Here is a 20736-nt window from a genome sequence, read left to right as displayed (position 1 = left end):
CTTAAAAATACGAGAGCTCGTTCTACACACCACTATCATCGTAATTCCTGATTTTCTTTTAATCTACGGCATTCGCGACTGTGACACTCGAAGCGTTACCGACATAATAGCAATCTGGGCCATTGCATGGGTGGCTCTCGTACAGATAAATTCGCGCGCATACATACAAATAGAGCGACTCACGAATACAGCGGAAACATTCTACGCACGTGTGACGATTAGTCTTATTTGTTCGTGAAGCGGGAGAGCCCGCAAATATTTTGTCTTCTATTTCTGAAAGAAGGTTATATCTCAGCAAAATTATTACTATAGTGGACATTATGGAAATACTGACTTAGAGACTTTTAGAGATTTTTATGAAAAAAATGGAAAAATTATGATCAATCAACAAGTTTATAATTACAAATTGTATTACAGATATATATATATATATATATATATATATATATATATATATATATATATATATATATATATATACATATAAAATATATACATACATACATACACACACACACACACAGAGAGAGAGAGAGAGAGAGATTGCGAATTCTTCAATATGGAGCAATATATATATATATATTGGAGAATTCGCAATCTCGAACGAGATAAATAACAAGATCGCGTATTCAATGACAATTAAACGATATATTGCAACGACGTAATTAATAATATTTTTCGGGGAATTTGTATGTGTTTATTTTCTGATTTTTTTCTTATTGATTATCGTCCAGTTTCTTCGAGATAATTTTTCCACTCACAAATTTGTATATCTATATACGTATAAACATGTACATCCGCCTAATTTCGTGTCTTAGCTCACATGGGAACACATAACATACGAACCATATTTCGCAGCGATGAATAGTGCAATTTATTCCTATGTTCCTCTCCAATTTATTGTATACTATACTTGACGATTTATTCATGACTGTTACTCCACTTTACGGATTCAACATCGAGACAAATTTCGTTATTACAACGAATTCTTGGGATCGAAACGTGTATCTCCTCCCTCTCTTCTTTTCATATTTTGAGAATCTCTTTTATCAGTTAAATTTGAGAATCTCTTTTATCAGTTAAATTTTCCTCGTGCGCGCTTAATAAAAAGCAACGATGACGAGTCAAACACTCGTTTAATTTCATGCTATAATGTCGGTCGTTACTCTATATAATTGTAAACCATGAGCGTCGCGAGCGCGTCCTTGGCGAAGATGTCCGCGGACAACGGCGACGAAGACGAGAAGAAGACGACGACGACGACGACGACGATATGGGCGAGGCCGTTCGTTCTTGTATTTTTAGTGGCTCGTAAACTAGGCACTGGCCATCGTTCGATCTCATCGTTTCTCTCTTTCTCTCTTCCTTGTATAATGGTAGTATATACACAATTCGACGATTAAATTATGTAAAACTAATTTTTAAAAAATTGCAAAAATTGTACGTGATACAAATTACTTATTTATTTTTAAGTGCAACGTCATTAAGATCTCGGAAGGATAGTTTAATGATAAGAGCAACATTTGTCTCTGAAAAACAAAAACTTCTATACCTACGAAATTTTATTAAAGTGAAATTATGTTACAATTTTTTTTTTAAATATACATATGTCTATGGTGAGTGAAAGGGTCAATTAATCATCATATCATTGAAATAATGTATTTCATGAAAAGAACGCAGAGCCAAATCGAGAAAATACAATAAAGGTGCATATTTGTTTTCGAGCTAAGAATTAAAACTATCGTTGAAAAACTTTTCAAAGATTTTTAGAAATCCACAAAAGCTGCGAACTATATCGAAATTGGATCTTTGCAAATTATCATTCGTTTCAATCGTTGAATGTACAATAGTATCAGTGCTCTCTGAAGAAATTTATTTTAAATAAAATATGATAATTTTGCCATAATCACACACATTGTAGTTTTTTTTATAAAATCAATCTTTTATTATTTAATTATTTGTCGCGATTGCTTTTGCCTATTCTTCGGTCCATAAAAACACATTCATTTCTCTGCCATTTCAAAAGACCGAAGAAGATTATAATATATCTATGAAAACGGAATTTTCGACTACTTGGGTATTACATCGAATTGAAAATCGCGCATATAGATGCATTCAATATCCCCGGCTGATCGATCGAAACTATCGAAAGTTGAGGCTAACCAACAGTTGCATCTCGATTGGATATGCATTCTTCGCCAGAGAAGCGAACATAATTTAGTTATATGCCTCGTGGCAGCTGTCGATGTGACGACGAACGAAATAGTTCTACGAACGCACCTGTCGCCTTTAATCGGGAGCAATGTCGCAAATACAAAATGTCATCTTTGTCAAATAATTAATATAATCTCTCATTTACTATACGATAAATATTTACGTAGTTTGTTAATTTTTTTAGTAATAATTTAATAGTTTTAATCTACTTTTTTTACAAACGAATTTCGATGATTCTATTGAAATATATAAACGTGTCATTTAAGTTTTAGTACCTTTCTCGATAATTCTTTCGGTATCAAAACATAGAGTAAAAATAGATTTGTTTACGACATTGTATTTATATTCATTCACGATCTTTTTGCTTGTGGTTCTCTCCGAATAAGCGAATAAGAGTATAACGTTTCTATTTTTTTTCAGTCTCTGAAAACCCTCAACACATTGAAACAAAAATCAATGATTTCGGTTAAATTATAATTTAATTATAATTATAATTTAAATTATAATTTAATTACTTAGCAAATCTCACGCAAAGTTCTTTAGTTGAAAAACGAATAAATTATTGTTTACACTATTTAATGACATTATAAATGATTGATCTATATATATCAAAATCTCAAATATAGGAAATACACAATCAGAGTCGTATAATTTTAAAAGATATCGATAATATCAGTATAAGTGTCAATCAATTGTTGTTTCTCTGTAAGCATACGTTTGGTTGAATCTTTTCATTCGTATTCGTCAATGGGTTATCGTCCAATTTCTCTTAACTTTCAATTATTACAGCAGCAACCGGTGGACATGGTCCAATTTATCTGGCACGACTTTTCGAGAATTCCTTCGCACTCTATCTCCTTCATATCTATCTACTTATTTATCTATCTATTTCTCTTTCTCTCTTTGCGCCTCTTAGTCAGACCATTCTGCCAATCTTCTGTTTTGCGGGGGTGTCCGTTAACGAATGCTATTACGTTACTCCCAGTGATGGCAGTGGACGAAGAGGTAGAGAGACAGAAAAAAACAGATATATGGAGATGAAAAGAGAAAGAATAGTAAGTAGATATATGATCGCATAAGAGCAAAGAAGCGTGACGAAAAGAGTGGCTACTCCTACACCAGGGGACATATGCAGACAAGAGAGAGAAAGACAGAGAGCAAAATCGAGAGCGAGCGAAAAGACAACAGAAATAGAGAGGAAGAGAATCGGAACCACCTCTCCTGTTTCTTCTAGCTCTATTCTGAGGAAGTCGTCACCAAAAATGGTGGGGTGCGCGAAGCGTGTACGCGACGATGAGCAAAACATCGTTCTCGTCTCGTTATCATCAACATGACCGCGAATCAAGGTTCGCGCGAAACATTATGGCGGTCGATATAAATGGAAAGGAAACCAATCGGGGACAATACCTTGATATCTATAGCCGATGATTGTAACCCAATACCTTCAACCGTCACCGCAGAAGTAGCGGTGCGGTCTCTGTACGCTCGAATGGAGCTCAACCCGTCAAGAATGCCAAGACAGAAACGATGAAAATGTGTAGAAGAAAGAGATTGGGTCTCTTTCCCTTACAGCCACCTGAAAGAAAGCGTGAAGCATGCTTGAAATGAAATTAGGAATAAAATTGTTTTTATTTGTTGGAAATTCGAGCCATTTAATTTGCGATTGATATTTTTTCAGCAAATATTTTATTTTTCGTTATTTGATATTGTGTTCGGCTTAATTAAAAATTTTTCTCATTACAGATGCACGAAGTTGCACCACATGCGACAAGGTCCTGGCTGAATTGGAGAAAATCGACGACGATACGGATCATTTTGGAGTCGACTTTGTCAAAATCAACGATAAACGGCTGGCAAAGCAATATGGCATCAAAAACTTCCCAGCTCTTACGTATTTCCGCGAAAAAGAACCAATTATATACGAAGGTAAGCCTCAATCTTCTTTAATCTTTTCTACAAAGTAACCTCTATTGAGATAACTAAATATCTATTTGAATACACGATGAATATAATGTAATTAATAATGTAATTAATAATTCACTTTCTAAATTTATTATTTATAATTACGATTATATTTATTATTATTGATATAACGTTGAGAATTATAAAAAAAAAATACTAAAAATTACCAATCTAACAACAAAATATGTATACATGACATTTGTTTAATTTTAGGTGACCTGATGGATGAAGAAAATGTATTGGATTTTCTCACGAGCTTAGAAGCGATGGATTTGCCGGATCGCATCGAAGAAGTTAATGCCAAGATTTTGACGAAAATCGTCGAGGAAACGGACTTTGTGGCGGTTCTTTTCTGTAAGTCGCTTTCTTTATTATTATTCGTTAAACACATTAGATTATGTTCCGATCCAATACCCGGAAGAACGCACGTAACCATTCGGAGCACGTTATCTTCCAATGTTCTCCGATTTATCTCCAATAGAATATCAAGCATGCTGTCGTACTATAAAATGTTTTGTAAAACAACTCTACATACAAGGTACAAAAAAATATAAGTTACGCGTAAAATACTTTGAAAAATTAAACACAAATCGAAATGATGTGTTAATTAAAAATCTAAATACAAATTATTTTAGTTGATAAGATATTCAAATATTCAGACGAAATAATTTATATGATTTTTTTATTATAAATTTCAAATATTTATACGTAATCATCAATCATGAAATATAATTAAAGAGAAATTATCTGAAATTGTATGTTCCATGATCACATGTACGTTCCGTGATTATAACAAAAGATCTCGCACATTTTATATGAAAAAAATCGCTTCGATCAAATTAGCTGAAATTGATATGTCATAGTTTAGGTAGTGATCAAAAATTTCCTCGAGCAAAAAATCCGAAAATCAAAAGTATAAAAGATATGATGATTTGAAGTATTTGAAGTATTTGAGGTGATATTGAAGTTTGAAAAATGTATGTTTTTGAATACATTAAATATTAATAAATAAATTAAATTAATATATCAATGTTTGAAAAGAATATTATATATATATATATATATATATATATATACAGGGTGACCCATTTTAACTTAGGCAGCCAAATAACTCGAAAAATAAGCACACTACGAAAAAATGTTTAGAATCAAAATTTTGTCATTTCGAGGGGGACGTACAATGACGTTAAAATGAGCCCCCCCACCCCTCCCCCTGGGCGGTGAGGGGGGGCAAGTTTGAAATCTTAAATGGGAACCCCTATTTTTTATTGCATATTCGGAATCTTTGGCTAAAAACACATACAATTTGTCTGAAACATTTTTCTCGATTCATGATAGAGGGCGCTGTAATCGACGAAATTCAATTTCTTCGATTTCTCTTACTGAGAACCCATGCTTACGATTCTGCAATAAATTAACAATAAAAATACCACGTTTTCATTGTTAATACTCGAAATTAGTCTTAAAACAAACTTCTCATTATTTTTTATTACTCATTAATTACTTCTCAAGAAACTGCTTTTAGCGTAACCCAGGAACAACGTCGTGGACGTAGCAGTTTTCTGTTCCCTTCGGGGTGCTTGATTAACGTGAGTCCCCTCGCCTCTCACAATTCGGGGTGCTTGAACGTGTGGTAACCCAGCCAGTGAAGGCAAGGTCGTGTGGTGATCCAGCCAGTGAAGGCAAGGTCGTGTGGTGACCCAACCAGTTAAGGCAAGGTCAAGTAGTGACCCAGCCAGTGAAGGCAAGGTCGTGTGGTGACCCAACCAGTTAAGGCAAGGTCAAGTAGTGACCCAGCCAGTGAAGGCAAGGTCGTGTGGTGACCCAACCAGTTAAGGCAAGATTGCATTGTTATCAGCTCTCTCCGCATGGAGGAGATGCTCAAAGTGTGCACCATTATTTTCTAAGAATAACAGTAATCGACAGCGAAAGTTACGTTGTACATTTTCTAGCATTAAAGGAGTTATAGCTTCACAAGCTCTTCTTATTCTTTCCATCATATTCAATCTTGTCGTTGGAGCTTTACTATACACTGCATCTTTAACGTATCCCCATAAAAAGAAATCAAGGGGGTTCAAATCCGGTGATCTCGGAGGCCACAGAACTGGTCCACCCCGCCCTATCCACCGATTTGGGAACCTTTGATTCAAAAACATCCGTACAATACGAGCATAATGAGCAGGAGCACCATCTTGTTGATACCATAAATTTAGTCTAACTGCAAGGGGAACATTCTCTAGGTATGCTGGCAAATCATTTTCGAGGAATTCTAAATACATTGGACTATTAATTGGACGTTCAAAAAAATGAGGTCCAATGACTTGGCCATTGCAAATGCCTACCCATACATATAAACTCCAACGATGTTGATTAAGCACCTCACGATACCAATGTGGATTTTCTGGTGACCAATAGTGGCAATTATGCCTATTGAGACTACCATTGCTGATGAATGTTGCTTCATCACTGAAACAAACATTACTAAAAAAATCTGGATTCTGATCTAACATCTCAAGAGCCCATCTACAAAATTGTACTCTGAGTACGTAGTCGGCCTCACTTAATTCCTGTACCAGAGTAATATGATACGGATGGTAATTGACTGATCGTAACAATCTATGTGCCGTAGTTTGAGGGATTCCCAGTTCTCGTTCTATTTGACGGGTACTAATATGGGGATTTTGATGAACCATAGCCAAAACTGCGAGCAATCTAGGGTCATTATTATTATGAAGTCTATTCCTTCGCCTTTCGCGATGAAGTGGATTATTACGAGATCTCCTTTCAATGTTTATAATTTGTTGATCAGTAGGATGGCGGCGATTTGGGAATCGCTCCGCATAAGTACGGGCAGTAAGTCTGTAATTTCTACCACATTCGCCAAAGGTTATAAGAATATCGACTACTTCTGTAGGCGTATAATTTGCCATTTTACCAGAATTTTATCAGAGTACAAATGTTAAAAAAATACATACATAGGGATACTTAGAGGAACTCCATCAGATGGAAAGTCCAAAATGTCTCGGTACTTTGGACCATTCAAGTTGCCTAAAGGGCAGGTTACGCTAAAAGCAGTTTCTTGAGAAGTAATTAATGAGTAATAAAAAATAATGAGAAGTTTGTTTTAAGACTAATTTCGAGTATTAACAATGAAAACGTGGTACTTTTATTGTTAATTTATTGCAGAATCGTAAGCATGGGTTCTCAGTAAGAGAAATCGAAGAAATTGAATTTCGTCGATTACAGCGCCATCTATCATGAATCGAGAAAAATGTTTCAGACAAATTGTATGTGTTTTTAGCCAAAGATTCCGAATATGCAATAAAAAATAGGGGTTCCCATTTAAGATTTCAAACTTTCCCCCCCTCACCGCCCAGGGGGAGGGGTGGGGGGGCTCATTTTAACGTCATTGTACGTCCCCCTCGAAATGACAAAATTTTGATTCTAAACATTTTTTCGTAGTGTGCTTATTTTTCGAGTTATTTGGCTGCCTAAGTTAAAATGGGTCACCCTGTATATATATATATATATATATATATACACACATATATGTATATACAGGGTGTCTGATAACTTTTTGCAGTCCCGAAGTGTGAAGGTAGATTGGCTTAAGTTAAAAAGAAAGGTCCTCTATTGTTTTGCGACATTCGCAATAATTAACAAAAAATTAATTAAAGAAAATCGGTCAATCTGCGTGAGTAGAAGCGGTCCGGGCCGCACTCACCATTCCTTCCCCATTCACCGCTTTGCCGCGCGCCTAGTATAAGATTGCAATGGGACAACTCTCGTCGCCGCGCACTTCTACTCACGCAGATTGGCCGATCTTCTTTAATTAATTTTTCGTTAATTGTTGCGAATATCGCAAAACAGTAGAGGACCTTTCTTTTTAATTTAAGCCAATCTACCTTCACACTTCGGGAAAAAGTTATCAGACACCCTGTGTATGTATACATATACAGGGTGTCCCGAAACTAACGCTTGATATTTTAAACGCAGATTCTCTGGCCAATTAAAAATCGTATCAAGCGTTAGTTTCGGGACACCCTGTATATATAAAATATAACAAAAATATAATAATATAAAAAAATAATAAAAAAAAATATATATATATAAGTATATATATATATAATGTATGCAACTTCTACAATATTTAATGACTCCAGACTTTTTTTGTCATGCTTGTGTATGTTACGCAGAGATCAAGCACAGCGCGCGCGCACACACACATACGCACGCACGCATGCGCATACATATGTAATAAAAAGGATTTGGAATCATTAAATATTGTAGAAGTGGTATACACATTATATATGGTACACATTATATATAAGTGGTACACATTATATATAAACATTTTCTTTTAAAACATTTATATATTAATTTAATCTATGTATTCAAATCCAAACGTTTTTTAAACTTCAATACCACCCACTTCAAATCATCGTATCTTTTATACTTTTAATTTTTTGAATTTTTGCGCGAGGAAATTTTTGATCAATACCACCAACTACAACATATTTCAATTTCAGCCAATTTGAACGAAACCATATTTCATATAAAATGTGCGGGATCCTTTCACAAAGTTTCCACAATACATATAAAACAAAAAATAAACGTCTTGATAATCTAATGCTCTATAATTTTTAAACTAAATTCACGAACTATAAGATATACTTGATACAAAATGAAAAAAGAAAATTTTGCTTATTAAGCTAATATTTAATGCAATTTAAAAGAATTGCCAAACGAACGAGCAAACAATCAAGCAGCAGAAGAAAAACATAGAAAGAGGGACGCCGATCAAAACGATTATTCATGTTAGTTAGACAGCTCTAATTTAATTGTATAGATCAACGATCTTTTTTTTAAGTAATGACAGAGATTCAGAGCATGATTGATCTCACATATACACATACACAACCGGTGCTTCTAAAGTTTTCAAAATAGCATGACATATAGTTTTTATATATATATATATATCTTGTAAGATTTCTTCTGGTTCGAAATCCATTTACGAGACTAATCTAGGCTAGTAATCAGTCGGCGCCAAAAATCAACGGATACACAGCAATACTATGTAATGTACCTTGACTGTGTAACCTATACATTATAATATCTATCGTTCATTTAACTTGTATTGTCCGACGTTTTACTAATCATCACCTGTGTATATCACGTGTGCGACGAGAGGAATTGTTTGTCGCTGTACATAAAAGATAAGAATTACAATTAACAAATACATAAGAAATACAATTAACTCTTTCGCAAGTTTACTACAATTTTAAGATATTTTTACTATGTGCACGCTCAATTATATTACAAAGCAACGAATTAATAATAGCAATTTTATAATAAGGCAGCTTATCATAAATCTTTTTTATCACTAAGCTTTTAATCATAATTAGATACATACGTATCATCGTGTACGATTTCATATTCCTTGACATGTAGTTGTTTCTAATACATATGTATATATATATGCAGAGAAGGATTCTCGGTGAAAGTGCATAAAAGATTACACAGCATCGATTTTATGATTGCTTGAGTATATTATTGAAGAGATTGTTTTAAGTAATTCGCCGTAAACAAAAGTATGTGGAGGACGGCATTGGTTTAGAAGATATAACAAGTTAAAGTTTGACAATTTTAACGCTTTTCTTAAGGGGGAAAAGTCATGTAAACGTATGTTTCTTTAAGATTTTTTTATAAAGAAATGGAAAAGTTTATTGAATTAACATAAAGCATATCTCAAAATATACGATGTAAAGTATATCGACAAATTTTTTTAGACTAAAATATTTCAAAATGGCGGCGCCACAGCTGCTGGAAGTCGGCACCTCAGATTTGCGCCGTGCAGCCTACAGGTCTCAAATCTCAACAAAATCAAAAAATCAAATTTTTATCGTTAAAATACATTAATACGCTTTGCATGACGGAGAGAAAAAAAAAAAATTAAAAATTAAAAATTCAGGACCATTTTGAAAAAAAAATCACTTATTTTTGTATAAACAATCGGTAAAAAACAATATTTATTGTAATAAATATTGCTTTATGTTAATTCAATAAACTTTTCCATTTCTTTATAAAAAAATCTTAAAGAAACGTACGTTTACATGACTTTCCCCCCTTAAGTATTGTAGACTGATATTGAGAACGTTGTATACATATGGGTTTGTTTACCATCCTAATCTATTTGATATTTTCTATACCTCCATAGTCATAAATGTGTTGTCGTACAATTGGTTTCTTTTCAAACGAAATTTCTTAGCGAGAGTCAAGGTTAGATATAGAGTGAACTTTGTTTCGTTTTGCAAAGTACATGCGTGGACATAGTAGTTTCCGCCCGGGGGGGGGGGGGGGGGGCTACGAGAAGGTCCACTTCTGGAAAATCTGCCTATTTACAATTAAAATTTAGTTTGGATTAAGTTATATCTTCCGAAAGTGAAACCCTCCCATGGGGGGAAGGACCCACTGTGCATCCACGCATATATTATAAAGTAAGATGAGGTTCACTCTTTAGTGAGAGTCAAGATTAATTTAATGTGTCCGAATAATTTTCCGATCAACAAAAAATCCATTAATTTATTTTTATCCTTAACAATACTTAGGAATTCGTATAGTCGTTTATTGAAAGCTGTTAGCGAATTGTGAGAAATACATGAAACCAATTATATCGACAAACAATATATTCATAACCTATAGGAGTTATAAATGATATCAAATCAGTACGATGTAAACAAACCTCATATCCATACATATTCTTAATTCCAGTAATATAATCCAGTATAATGTCTAAAATTGTCAAACTTTAATTTTAACTCGTTATATCCTCTAAATTAATGCCTACTTATTTTTTTTGTGGGGAATTCCTCAGGACAACCTTCTCTATAACATATCCAAGCGGCGCTGTGTAGCTTGTTATACACTTTTATCGGATTCTCAAAGAGGGAGAGATATTTTTATTGACTAATAAAAGATAAATAGAAAATACTTGTAATCATTCTCTGTATAAAACGCAATGTTTACGTCGGTTTGTGTACCTCTGTAAAAATCTCCACCCATCTATCTTTATTGTTTTTGTCTTCCGTTATTGTCCGTGTCGATCGTGTTCATCGAGTTTGAAACATCTTATCGCAAAATGGGGAGCTGGATTAACAAAGATATGAATCATCTTCACAAAGAGAACAATGAAGCCAATCAAATCTGTCATGCTGGATTATTCCATCCACTTTGCGATTCGATTACATTCAATATACTTGTAAATAATACATATATGTGAAAATTCTTGTGTGTGTTGATACGGATAGGTCCGGACACGGAGCGGTGTACGGGCACTGGGTCTAGTAAGTACATATTTATAAGAGAACAATGTTCTCTCTCTCTCTCTCTCTTTCTCTATCTGTTGCACAATATCTCTGTACCCTACGCTTGTTTACACATACACACACATACACACACATATACATATACTGCTACATGCATCCAATATCGGTTGATGCACTAATGAAAGATCACTTTTCATAAAGTGACTGATATCAACTTATCATCATAACGTTTGCAATTTTTTTGCATTTAATTTTTTTATTACAAATTATGAGATAACTATTAAATTATGAGAAGCAAAAAATTGTCTTTTTTTTTACACTATACAATGAAATCATTTTTCTATTTTCTTTTACAAAGAAGTGATTATTTTTCGCAAGTGCATCATCCAGAATGGCGACATGCTGTGATACGCGTTTACCTCCGGCAAATGTATTTCCTTCAAACATATTTTTAACTCGATTTGCGTGTTCATCAATTATCAGAGTTGTATCTATCGCATCGTCCCTGCAGCTCTTCGCTCCAATGTACGTGTACAACGACAGAGGGATGCGGTATGCGGGGAAAAAACGGATATCAATAAAGCGGCAAGAGCTTTTACATTCACACGTTTCATTCATTTCGAATATATACGATGGATACTCTGATGAAATCTTTTAAAAATTGTTTTTAGTAAATTAGTATTTGAAGCAAAATAATATATGTGATGTATGTAATTGTGATATAAGAAGAATCAGCTAACATCAAGCTTGCCAAATTTTTCCTTTTCTATTACATTGATCGATATCATTCTGGCCTTAAAGTAAACGAAGTTGTTTCTGGTCAATTTTGATGGGATAATTATGAATTTGATCTCGAAAATGTTGCATCACGTCAAGGTTTCGAGATTCATTTCGAGATATCTAGAAGTCCTTGTGCCTTCTCTACACGTATACCCTCTTGCATTGAAAAACAAAAAAATTCAATTTGCTCTATCTCAATGAAAAAAAAATTGGATTATAGCAATCGAATATGCGTTGGAAAGGGTAAGAATAGCATTTTAATGTGACCTGGATGCTGAAAAAGAAATTGTTAGAGATTTTATAGGTTGAAAATGACCAAATACTTTATTTCTTGCACTTTTTAGATTAGAATATTTAAAAAACTTGACGTGATACATTTTTAGAGCCAGATTTGTAATCAGCGCATCAAAAATCTACCAAAACAACTTCGCATATTTAAAAAAAATTGCATTTCTGTCAACCAGTGTTATTTATAAGTGCTTTGATTGTAAATTCTTGGCACGAGGCGCTCTCTAATTAAAATATTTATAAATATTCAATTATTGTTTGCATTCTGAGTGTGCACAGTCAGGTGTAGAATATAAACTGCATTATTTTTTCGCATCCCTGTTTAGAATAGAACAATGTGTTTTATAAGAGTGAGACGTTTTTGAGAGTAATTGTGTATACTAATCTAATCTTGTTTCAACATCCTTGTTAGACAATCTAAAAAAGAATTATTCATTATTTCACAAAAAAAGTAAGTCGGATCAGAGCTATCTCGACAAGGTTGTAAATTTTTATAAATTTTTTGTGTAATAAAATATATTTACAAAATATATTTATCGACACTAAGCGTACAACAACACCAATGACTCTTTATAAAATGACGAAATAAAATTCAAGAATCATGAGAATTTTCAATTTTGACATTATGGACTTGCGGACGGAACAATTAGCATTCAAGGATGGCATCGACCGTTCAACGACAAAGGCATACAATAATGCATCTTTTTATTTCAAATGGGACAGACAAACCAGACTGCAAAAAGTGCCTCAAAGCTCTGCAAGAATTGGAGAACATTGATGACGAGGCCGATCAATTAGGCATCGGCTTCGTAAAGATAGCAGACGAGGAGCTCGCGGACGAATATAACCTCGGTTCTCTTCCAGCTCTTGTTTATTATAGGCATCAAATCCCGATCATTTACGAAAGTAAGTACGTGAGTAATGCATAATATAATATTAATATGCAAAATACTCGTACGATTTAAATCTATTAAATTAATTTGATACATAATTATCCCATTTTAATCATGTAAAGCAATTTTGCAACGAAATTAACTCGTAGTATGCTTTTAGATGAACTGAGCAAAGAAGAAGATGTGTTAGAATGGCTGGTGGCGAATAAAAGCACAGGAGATGAAGAGGACGTTATTGAGGATGTTACTGCTAAAACGTTGAACACATTGATTGGAAATATAGACAATCTAGTTGTTCTATTCTGTTCGCATCGTTCTATTTTGCTATTATTTTAGTATCATTTGCCTGGATTTTGTCTCGTAACGCACTCTCATCCTTGCAGATGATCACGACGACGAAGACTCTATGCAGGTCCTAAACGAGCTGGAAAAGATCGACGATGACTGCGACAGGCATGGAATTCAATTTGTGAAGATCGATGACGAGAAGGCAACGGAAGAATTTGGAATTGATAATTTACCAGCAATTGTCTATTTCGAGAAGCAGATACCAAATGTTTACGACGGTGGGTAGGTGAATCGAACATTCGGCAGAGCACTTTTTCTCTCTCTCTCTTCCTATGTAAACAATGCTGAAATATAATTCCGGATATGCATTGCATTTAAATTAATAAAGATGAAAAATTCATTCGTAAAAACGATTCGTAGATAGATAACACAAGCCGACAAAATTTAGACCCAGAAACCAGAATATACATACCTTTCCTAAGGTTTTTGACGCGCTGAATTCGAATCCGAGGTCAGAATTTCTCTGGTAGCTCCGGTTTTTGAGATATTCTAACCTAAAAGTGCCAAAATCACGGTTTTTCGAGATATTTGAGGTTATGTTACATCGCAAGATAATTTTTTTTCATAAAACCATTAATGGGGTCCGAAAGAACTACTCTTCCTCTTTAAAAGACATTTTGATTTGTCCGGATATCTTTTTTTATCTTTGAGAAATTGAATGTTCAAATTAAGTAGTTTGACATTTTTGATATTTGGAAATTGAATAGCATCAGGTAAGTACAATATAATGTATGTACACGAAATATACATTTTTAAAGGATTTTGATGCACGCTGATTCGAAATTTGACATTATTTTTACAATAGTTTGTTTAAACAAATTGTTTAAACAAATTGTTTAGACAAATTAAATTTGCAAAACTAATGTCAAATTTCGAATCAGCGTGCATCAAAACCCTTTAAAAATGTATATTTCGTGTACATACATTATATTGTACTTACCTGATGCTATTCAATTTCCAAATATCAAAAATGTCAAACTACTTAATTTGAACATTCAATTTCTCAAAGATAAAAAAAGATATCCGGACAAATCAAAATGTTTTTTAAAGAGGAAGAGTAGTTCTTTCGGACCCCATTAATGGTTTTATGAAAAAAAATTACCTTGCGATGTAACATAACCTCAAATATCTCGAAAAACCGTGATTTTGGCACTTTTAGGTTAGAATATCTCGAAAACCGGAGTCACCAGAGAAATTCTGACCTCGGATTCGAACTCAGCGCGTCGAAAACCTTCGGAAAAGTATATTCTGGTTTCTGGGTTTGAGGTTTGGCCAAATTTTGTCGGCCTGTGTATTTCGATTCAAGGTGAAGTAACTCTTTGATTACAGGAGATATAGAAAATGAGGATGAAATCCTAGAGTGGTTGTTGTCACAACTCGAAAAGGATGAGATCGAGGATGTCACCGATGAGATGCTAGATCGTCTGATCAAAGACGGGAAAACTCTAGCCGTGCTCTTCTGTAAGTTGCTCGCGAAAGTCTCAAACTATAATTGATTATATACAAATAATGTTAGGACATATTCGTAATGATCGCAGACGACAATAACGACCGGAAGTCGCAAAAGGTTCTCAACGAGTTGGAGAACATCGATGATGAGTGCGATCAACTTGGCGTAACATTCGTGAAAATCGACAGTTCAGAGGAAGCTAAGGAGTACGGTATCGAGAAATTACCTACGATGCTTTACTTCGAGAAAGGCATTCCGATGGTGTATCAAGGTAATCTGGAAGACGAGGAGAAGGTGCTCAAATGGTTGGAGCAACAACAAAAGATCGACCAAATCGAAGACGTCACTGATGAAATGCTCGATATGGTTATCGAGAAGATGCCGCTCGTAGCTGTTCTCTTTTGTCAGTAATATATTTTGCGTTTTTCCGTCTATCTCTTCTTTCTTTTGAGTTTTTCTTTGTTAAAAATTATTCATATAATTAGATTGCTCACAATCATTGATTCTATCGTCGCTTTGCAGATGACAAAGATCAAAAAAAGAGTCAGAAGGTATTGAGCGAACTGGAAAACATCGACGATGATTGCGATCAACACAACATAGCTTTTGTGAAGATTAGTGACTTGAACGAGGCGAAAGAATACGGCTTAGACACGCTTCCTACTTTAGTGCTCTTTGAACGAAAAATACCGCATGTTTATGATGGTCAGTCTTACTGAAGATTATTATTTAATCATAAGATCGAGAGACGTAAATTAATTAGAAAACGTTGAAGAAATTCTTCCAATTACGTCGCAGGCGATCTCATGAACGAGGATCAAATACTAGGTTGGTTGTTGCATCAGAAAAAGCATGCCGAAATCCCGGAAGTAACGGACGAAATGATCGAAAAATTAATGGAGACTTCGCCGTACACGGCAGTTCTGTTCTGTAAGCGATTGATTCGTCTCTTTCTATTTCTTCTTTTAACATTCTTCCGCTGTTATTTGTTAAGATGCTGTTATATGCGGCGAATGAAACCAATCAACGAATTGATTTTTTTTGTAGATGATAAAGACGATAAGCAGGACATGAGGATTCTAAATGAATTGGAGAATATCGACGATGATTTGGAGAAAGAAGGCATCATCATCGTCCGTATAGACAACGACGCCGAGGCGAAGGAATACGGTATCGATCATCTGCCGACCTTGATATATTTCGAGGATAAAATTCCAGCGATATATGAGGGTGATTTGTTGAATGAAGATGAAGTCCTTGAATGGCTGATACAGCAAAAGAACAGCGCTACTATTGAGGAAGTTACGGATGAAATATTGACGGATCTTATAGAGGACCATGAATATGTTGTAGTATATTTTAGTGAGCATTTTTTCATCAATATATATTTTTATTGGACTGCTAATCAAGTTAAAATCGATAGCGATAATTTTTTTTCTGCTCTCTTTTGATATAAGCAATTAAAAATTATGACAGGTGGAAGTTGTGACGAGGGAGAGAAATGCGACAATATCCTCGACGAATTGGAGAATATCGATGATGAACTCGATGAAACGGGCATTATATTCGTCACTACCGAGGACACTGTTATAGCGAAGAAATATGGCATCAAACATTTCCCAACTCTCGCATTCTTCAGAAACAGGGACCCACTGATCTATAGTGGCGATCTCGATGACGAAGACGAGGTACTGTCTTGGATCACGGATGAGGACACTTTGGAAATACCAGGGAAAATCGAAGAAGTCAATGCTAGAATGCTGGAAAACATTCTCGACGAAAACGACTATGTCGTCGTCTTTTTTTGTACGTCAATCGCAATACGATCGCTACAGAATTAATTGATTGAATACACTGTATCGTTTGTTTGTAGACAAAGAAGGCGATAGAAAAAGTCAAAAGATCCTCCAGGAGCTCGAGAATATCGATGATGAGTGCGAAGAGAAGGAAATCGATTTCATAAAGATCTCCGACGAGGGAATCGAGAAGGAATATGATCTTCCAGGATTACCGGCGTTGGCATTCTATAGACATAAGTTCCGGCAGATCTATTCGGGCGACATGATGCACGAGGAAGAGATTTTAGAGTGGGTCCTCGATCTACGCACAACAACGCCAGATGTTATCGAAAGTGTCGATAGAAAAACATTACAAGTTCTCATCAACGATGTCGAACACCTCGCTGTTTTCTTCTGTGAGTAATTTTTAACATTTTCGATTTTTTGACATAATTTTTGGTATTACATATACATATATGCTTTACTGAGTATTTTTACTAAAGAAAAATTTCTAGATTCAAAATTGAATTTAAAGAATTCGTAGTTAAAAATACATTTAATAGAAGAGATTCTACATAAGATGCAAAAAAATTTTTTCTTTTTTTATGTAAAATATAAAATATAATATTTATCTAAATCTTATCAGAAATTATATAATCTTAATTTATATATAATGTTAATTCTAGATAATAATTATTATTATATAAAATAGTAGATAATACAAAGATTTATATTTTTACGTCTATATGCATTTGTATTATACAGGGTGTCCCATTTTAATGTCCCACCCCAAATAACTTTCTTATTTTTAATTTTAGAAAAAGATGTTTCAGACAAAAGTTGTATGGTTTCAAGGGGGACATAAGGTGGTGTCATTAGTTTGACCTTGAATAGTTGCTTCAAGGTCACGTAAAGGTCACCTTCAATTTTTTAAATGAAACCTCTTACTTTCTATTACATATTCTTGCAGCTCATCTCGAGAACTTTCCAAAACACTATAATTAAGTTAGTTTTCATTAAGTACTTTCCGAGTTATGAGGCTTGAAATCATTTCTTAATTTTACATAAACCGTAAAATATCTTGTAATATATTCTTTTCTCGATTATCTTACCATAATACTTTTATGTACAAAATAATGAGAGGAATCAATTGGTGTAAAGAAAACACATAATTGTTTCGAAAGAAAAAATGTAATTTGCAATTAACAATTACATTTTTTTTTTTCGAAACAATTATGTGTTTTCTTTACACCAATTGATTTCTCTCATTATTTTGTACATAAAAGTATTATGGTAAGATAATCGAGAAAAGAATATATTACAAGATATTTTACGGTTTATGTAAAATTAAGAAATGATTTCAAGCCTCATAACTTGGAAAGTACTTAATGAAAACTAACTTAATTATAGTGTTTTGGAAAGCTCTCGAGATGAGCTGCAAGAATATGTAATAAAAAGTAGGCGATTCCATTTAAAAAATTGAAAGTGGCCTTCACGTGACTTTCAAGTAACTATTCAAGGTCAAACTAATGACACCACCTTATGTCCCCCTTGAAACCATACAACTTTTGTCTGAAACATCTTTTTCTAAAATTAAAAATAAGAAAGTTATTTGGGGTGGGACATTAAAATGGGACACCCTGTATATGCATGATAAATTATTTAACAGACGATGACAAATGTGAGTCCTGCAGCGAGATCCTGGAGGAGTTGGAAACGATTGACGATGATACTGACAAACACGGTATTCAATTCGTCAAATCAAACGATGCTAAACTGGCGGCTGAAATCGGTGTTTTCTCCTTTCCGGCTCTCGTTTATTACGAGACCGGAGTTCCCATCATGTACGACGGTAAGTGCCGAAAGGCTTCATTTTTATTTTTTATTATGACCCCGCCTTTGCCATATGATTTTTGTTTTCTATGGAAAGAAAACAAGATCGAGCACTTTACGCTCTATTACGCGTTCTTTTTTTATTAAGTCACTCTTCTACGTATACTTTCGACAATTTGCATTAATTCACGAAGAGATTCTAATAAAAATAAAATTATAGTAAAAGAATCAAACATATTAAATGGAAACATATGTTTTGCTTTTTACTATAATAATTCGTTATCATACATACATAATGTGCATACGTAATATTGCCATTGTATTTTCTTGTGAATTATAAAATATAAAATATTAATTTTCTATGATTGAAACATATACAATACAATGAAGAGCGACTTATTGTTAGCATGTTCCTTTCAGCAACTTCCGCGTCGATAAAGCGATAACGAAATTCTCTACTGACAAAATCTCGGTGCGTCATCGAATCCGGCTGATCCTGATACGCGTGTGTGCCTTTTGTAGGTAATCTTAAGAACGAGGACAGAGTTCTGGAATGGCTAATCGAACAGAAAAGTAAGGAGATTTCTAGGATGATGATTATTATTACTGGTGTACTGTTCTTTGTGACGTTAATCTCGGTCGTGACTATACCACCGGGCTACGAGTACAACACTCGCGCCGTGATCACCCCGATCACACTACCACCATCACGATCACCATGATCAAAATCGTGAAAAAGTAAAAAAAAAAAGAAAAAAACACACGTCGAGTCTAATTTGCATAGAGATTATCGTCAGTCTAACGGCGCGATGCATGCTTTCGATTCGTACATTAGTCAAAAAGAATTCGATCAAAAAAATTGCGAGATGTTAAGAAGTTCGTTGAACCATATAAAGTGGGTTCATTTTATATGTATAAGCTAGCTTTAATTATAACTTTTTGATTACGGCGCAATGCATTTAAAGCATAATCGCAAGCTTGTGTCACTCACTTTGTCGTTGTGCATTAGTATGCAATTGCATTGATATAATAATGCAGAATATATAGTGTATTGACGGTGGTACGTCGTGTAAATTTTCTCGAAGTTATAATTTCGTGAAAGAAAATGATCATGGCGCCTCACCGCTGGATTACAAATAATGATCTCATGAATAAAAAAGCAAAGCTTTATTTCTTGCAGCTTTTCTAATTATGGCTGTTTCTATTTCTTTTTCTTTTTTTTTTTGTTTTCTCTCTTTGCATTTAACAAAACTTTTGTAATTCATTGCGAGAAAGTTAAAATCGCGAATTGTTTTAGCAATTTAACGACGATATCGGCAAACCATATCTTATTAAAAAAAAAAAACGTAATACAAGAATATAAAAATGCATAAATGATTCGTATCATAAATTTTATATTTTACAATTGATACCAATGCCAAAATATTTTTTACTCTTATTGATATTTTTTTATATTTACATATTATCATATTTATAGATTATATATATATACGATATATATATATATATATATATATATATATATATATATATATACGACAGACATTTGTAATTTTCTGCAAGCACGATAGCTTTAACACGTATTCAGGTTTCAAACACTATTTGATTTATTATTTATCTTATTTATTTCTATAATAAACAAATATTTATCTCGTATAAATCTACGAGATAGAAAACGACTTTTTGGATATCGAAGAAGATTTTCCCTTTTCATATAATATAACAATTATTACGTATATAACAATATTGAGGAAATGTTTAACGTGATGCGTCAATAATGTTTGTCTTTCTAAAATGCATGTCATCCCTTTAGACCGAGGCCGTATCGATCACAAAAAACCTAGGTACACAATTTGAATTTCAAT

General features: G+C 33.9%; 1 protein-coding gene across 5 annotated transcripts in view; it reads left to right on the top strand.

The window, feature by feature from the left end:
• The window catches only part of Hlk (hulk), a 42338-nt gene that overhangs the window by 7019 nt on the left and 14583 nt on the right, over positions 1-20736 (top strand). For 3 of the 5 annotated variants that reach the window (XM_083087210.1, XM_083087208.1, XM_083087207.1), the window contains exons 2-15: positions 3958-4140; positions 4390-4530; positions 11484-11519; positions 13293-13475; positions 13623-13766; positions 13846-14028; positions 15140-15271; positions 15349-15663; positions 15783-15965; positions 16059-16190; positions 16308-16622; positions 16737-17066; positions 17134-17454; positions 18708-18890. In XM_083087210.1, coding sequence (XP_082943336.1) covers positions 3958-4140; positions 4390-4530; positions 11484-11519; positions 13293-13475; positions 13623-13766; positions 13846-14028; positions 15140-15271; positions 15349-15663; positions 15783-15965; positions 16059-16190; positions 16308-16622; positions 16737-17066; positions 17134-17454; positions 18708-18890 — 2781 coding nt within the window. Of the gene's footprint in view, positions 1-3957; positions 4141-4389; positions 4531-11483; positions 11520-13292; positions 13476-13622; positions 13767-13845; positions 14029-15139; positions 15272-15348; positions 15664-15782; positions 15966-16058; positions 16191-16307; positions 16623-16736; positions 17067-17133; positions 17455-18707; positions 18891-19393; positions 19445-20736 lie in introns of all 5 variants that reach the window. The other 2 variants (XM_083087211.1, XM_083087209.1) reach the window with 2 other exon arrangements.

The sequence above is a fragment of the Camponotus vicinus genome, unplaced genomic scaffold, assembly GCF_025532165.1.
Source record: "Camponotus vicinus isolate PSW18456_S1 unplaced genomic scaffold, iyCamVici1.0 SCAF_13, whole genome shotgun sequence".
NCBI classification, from domain to species: domain Eukaryota; kingdom Metazoa; phylum Arthropoda; class Insecta; order Hymenoptera; family Formicidae; genus Camponotus; species Camponotus vicinus.
The sequence above is the reverse complement of the archived record's forward strand: the minus strand, read 5'-3'. Positions and strand labels throughout refer to the sequence as shown.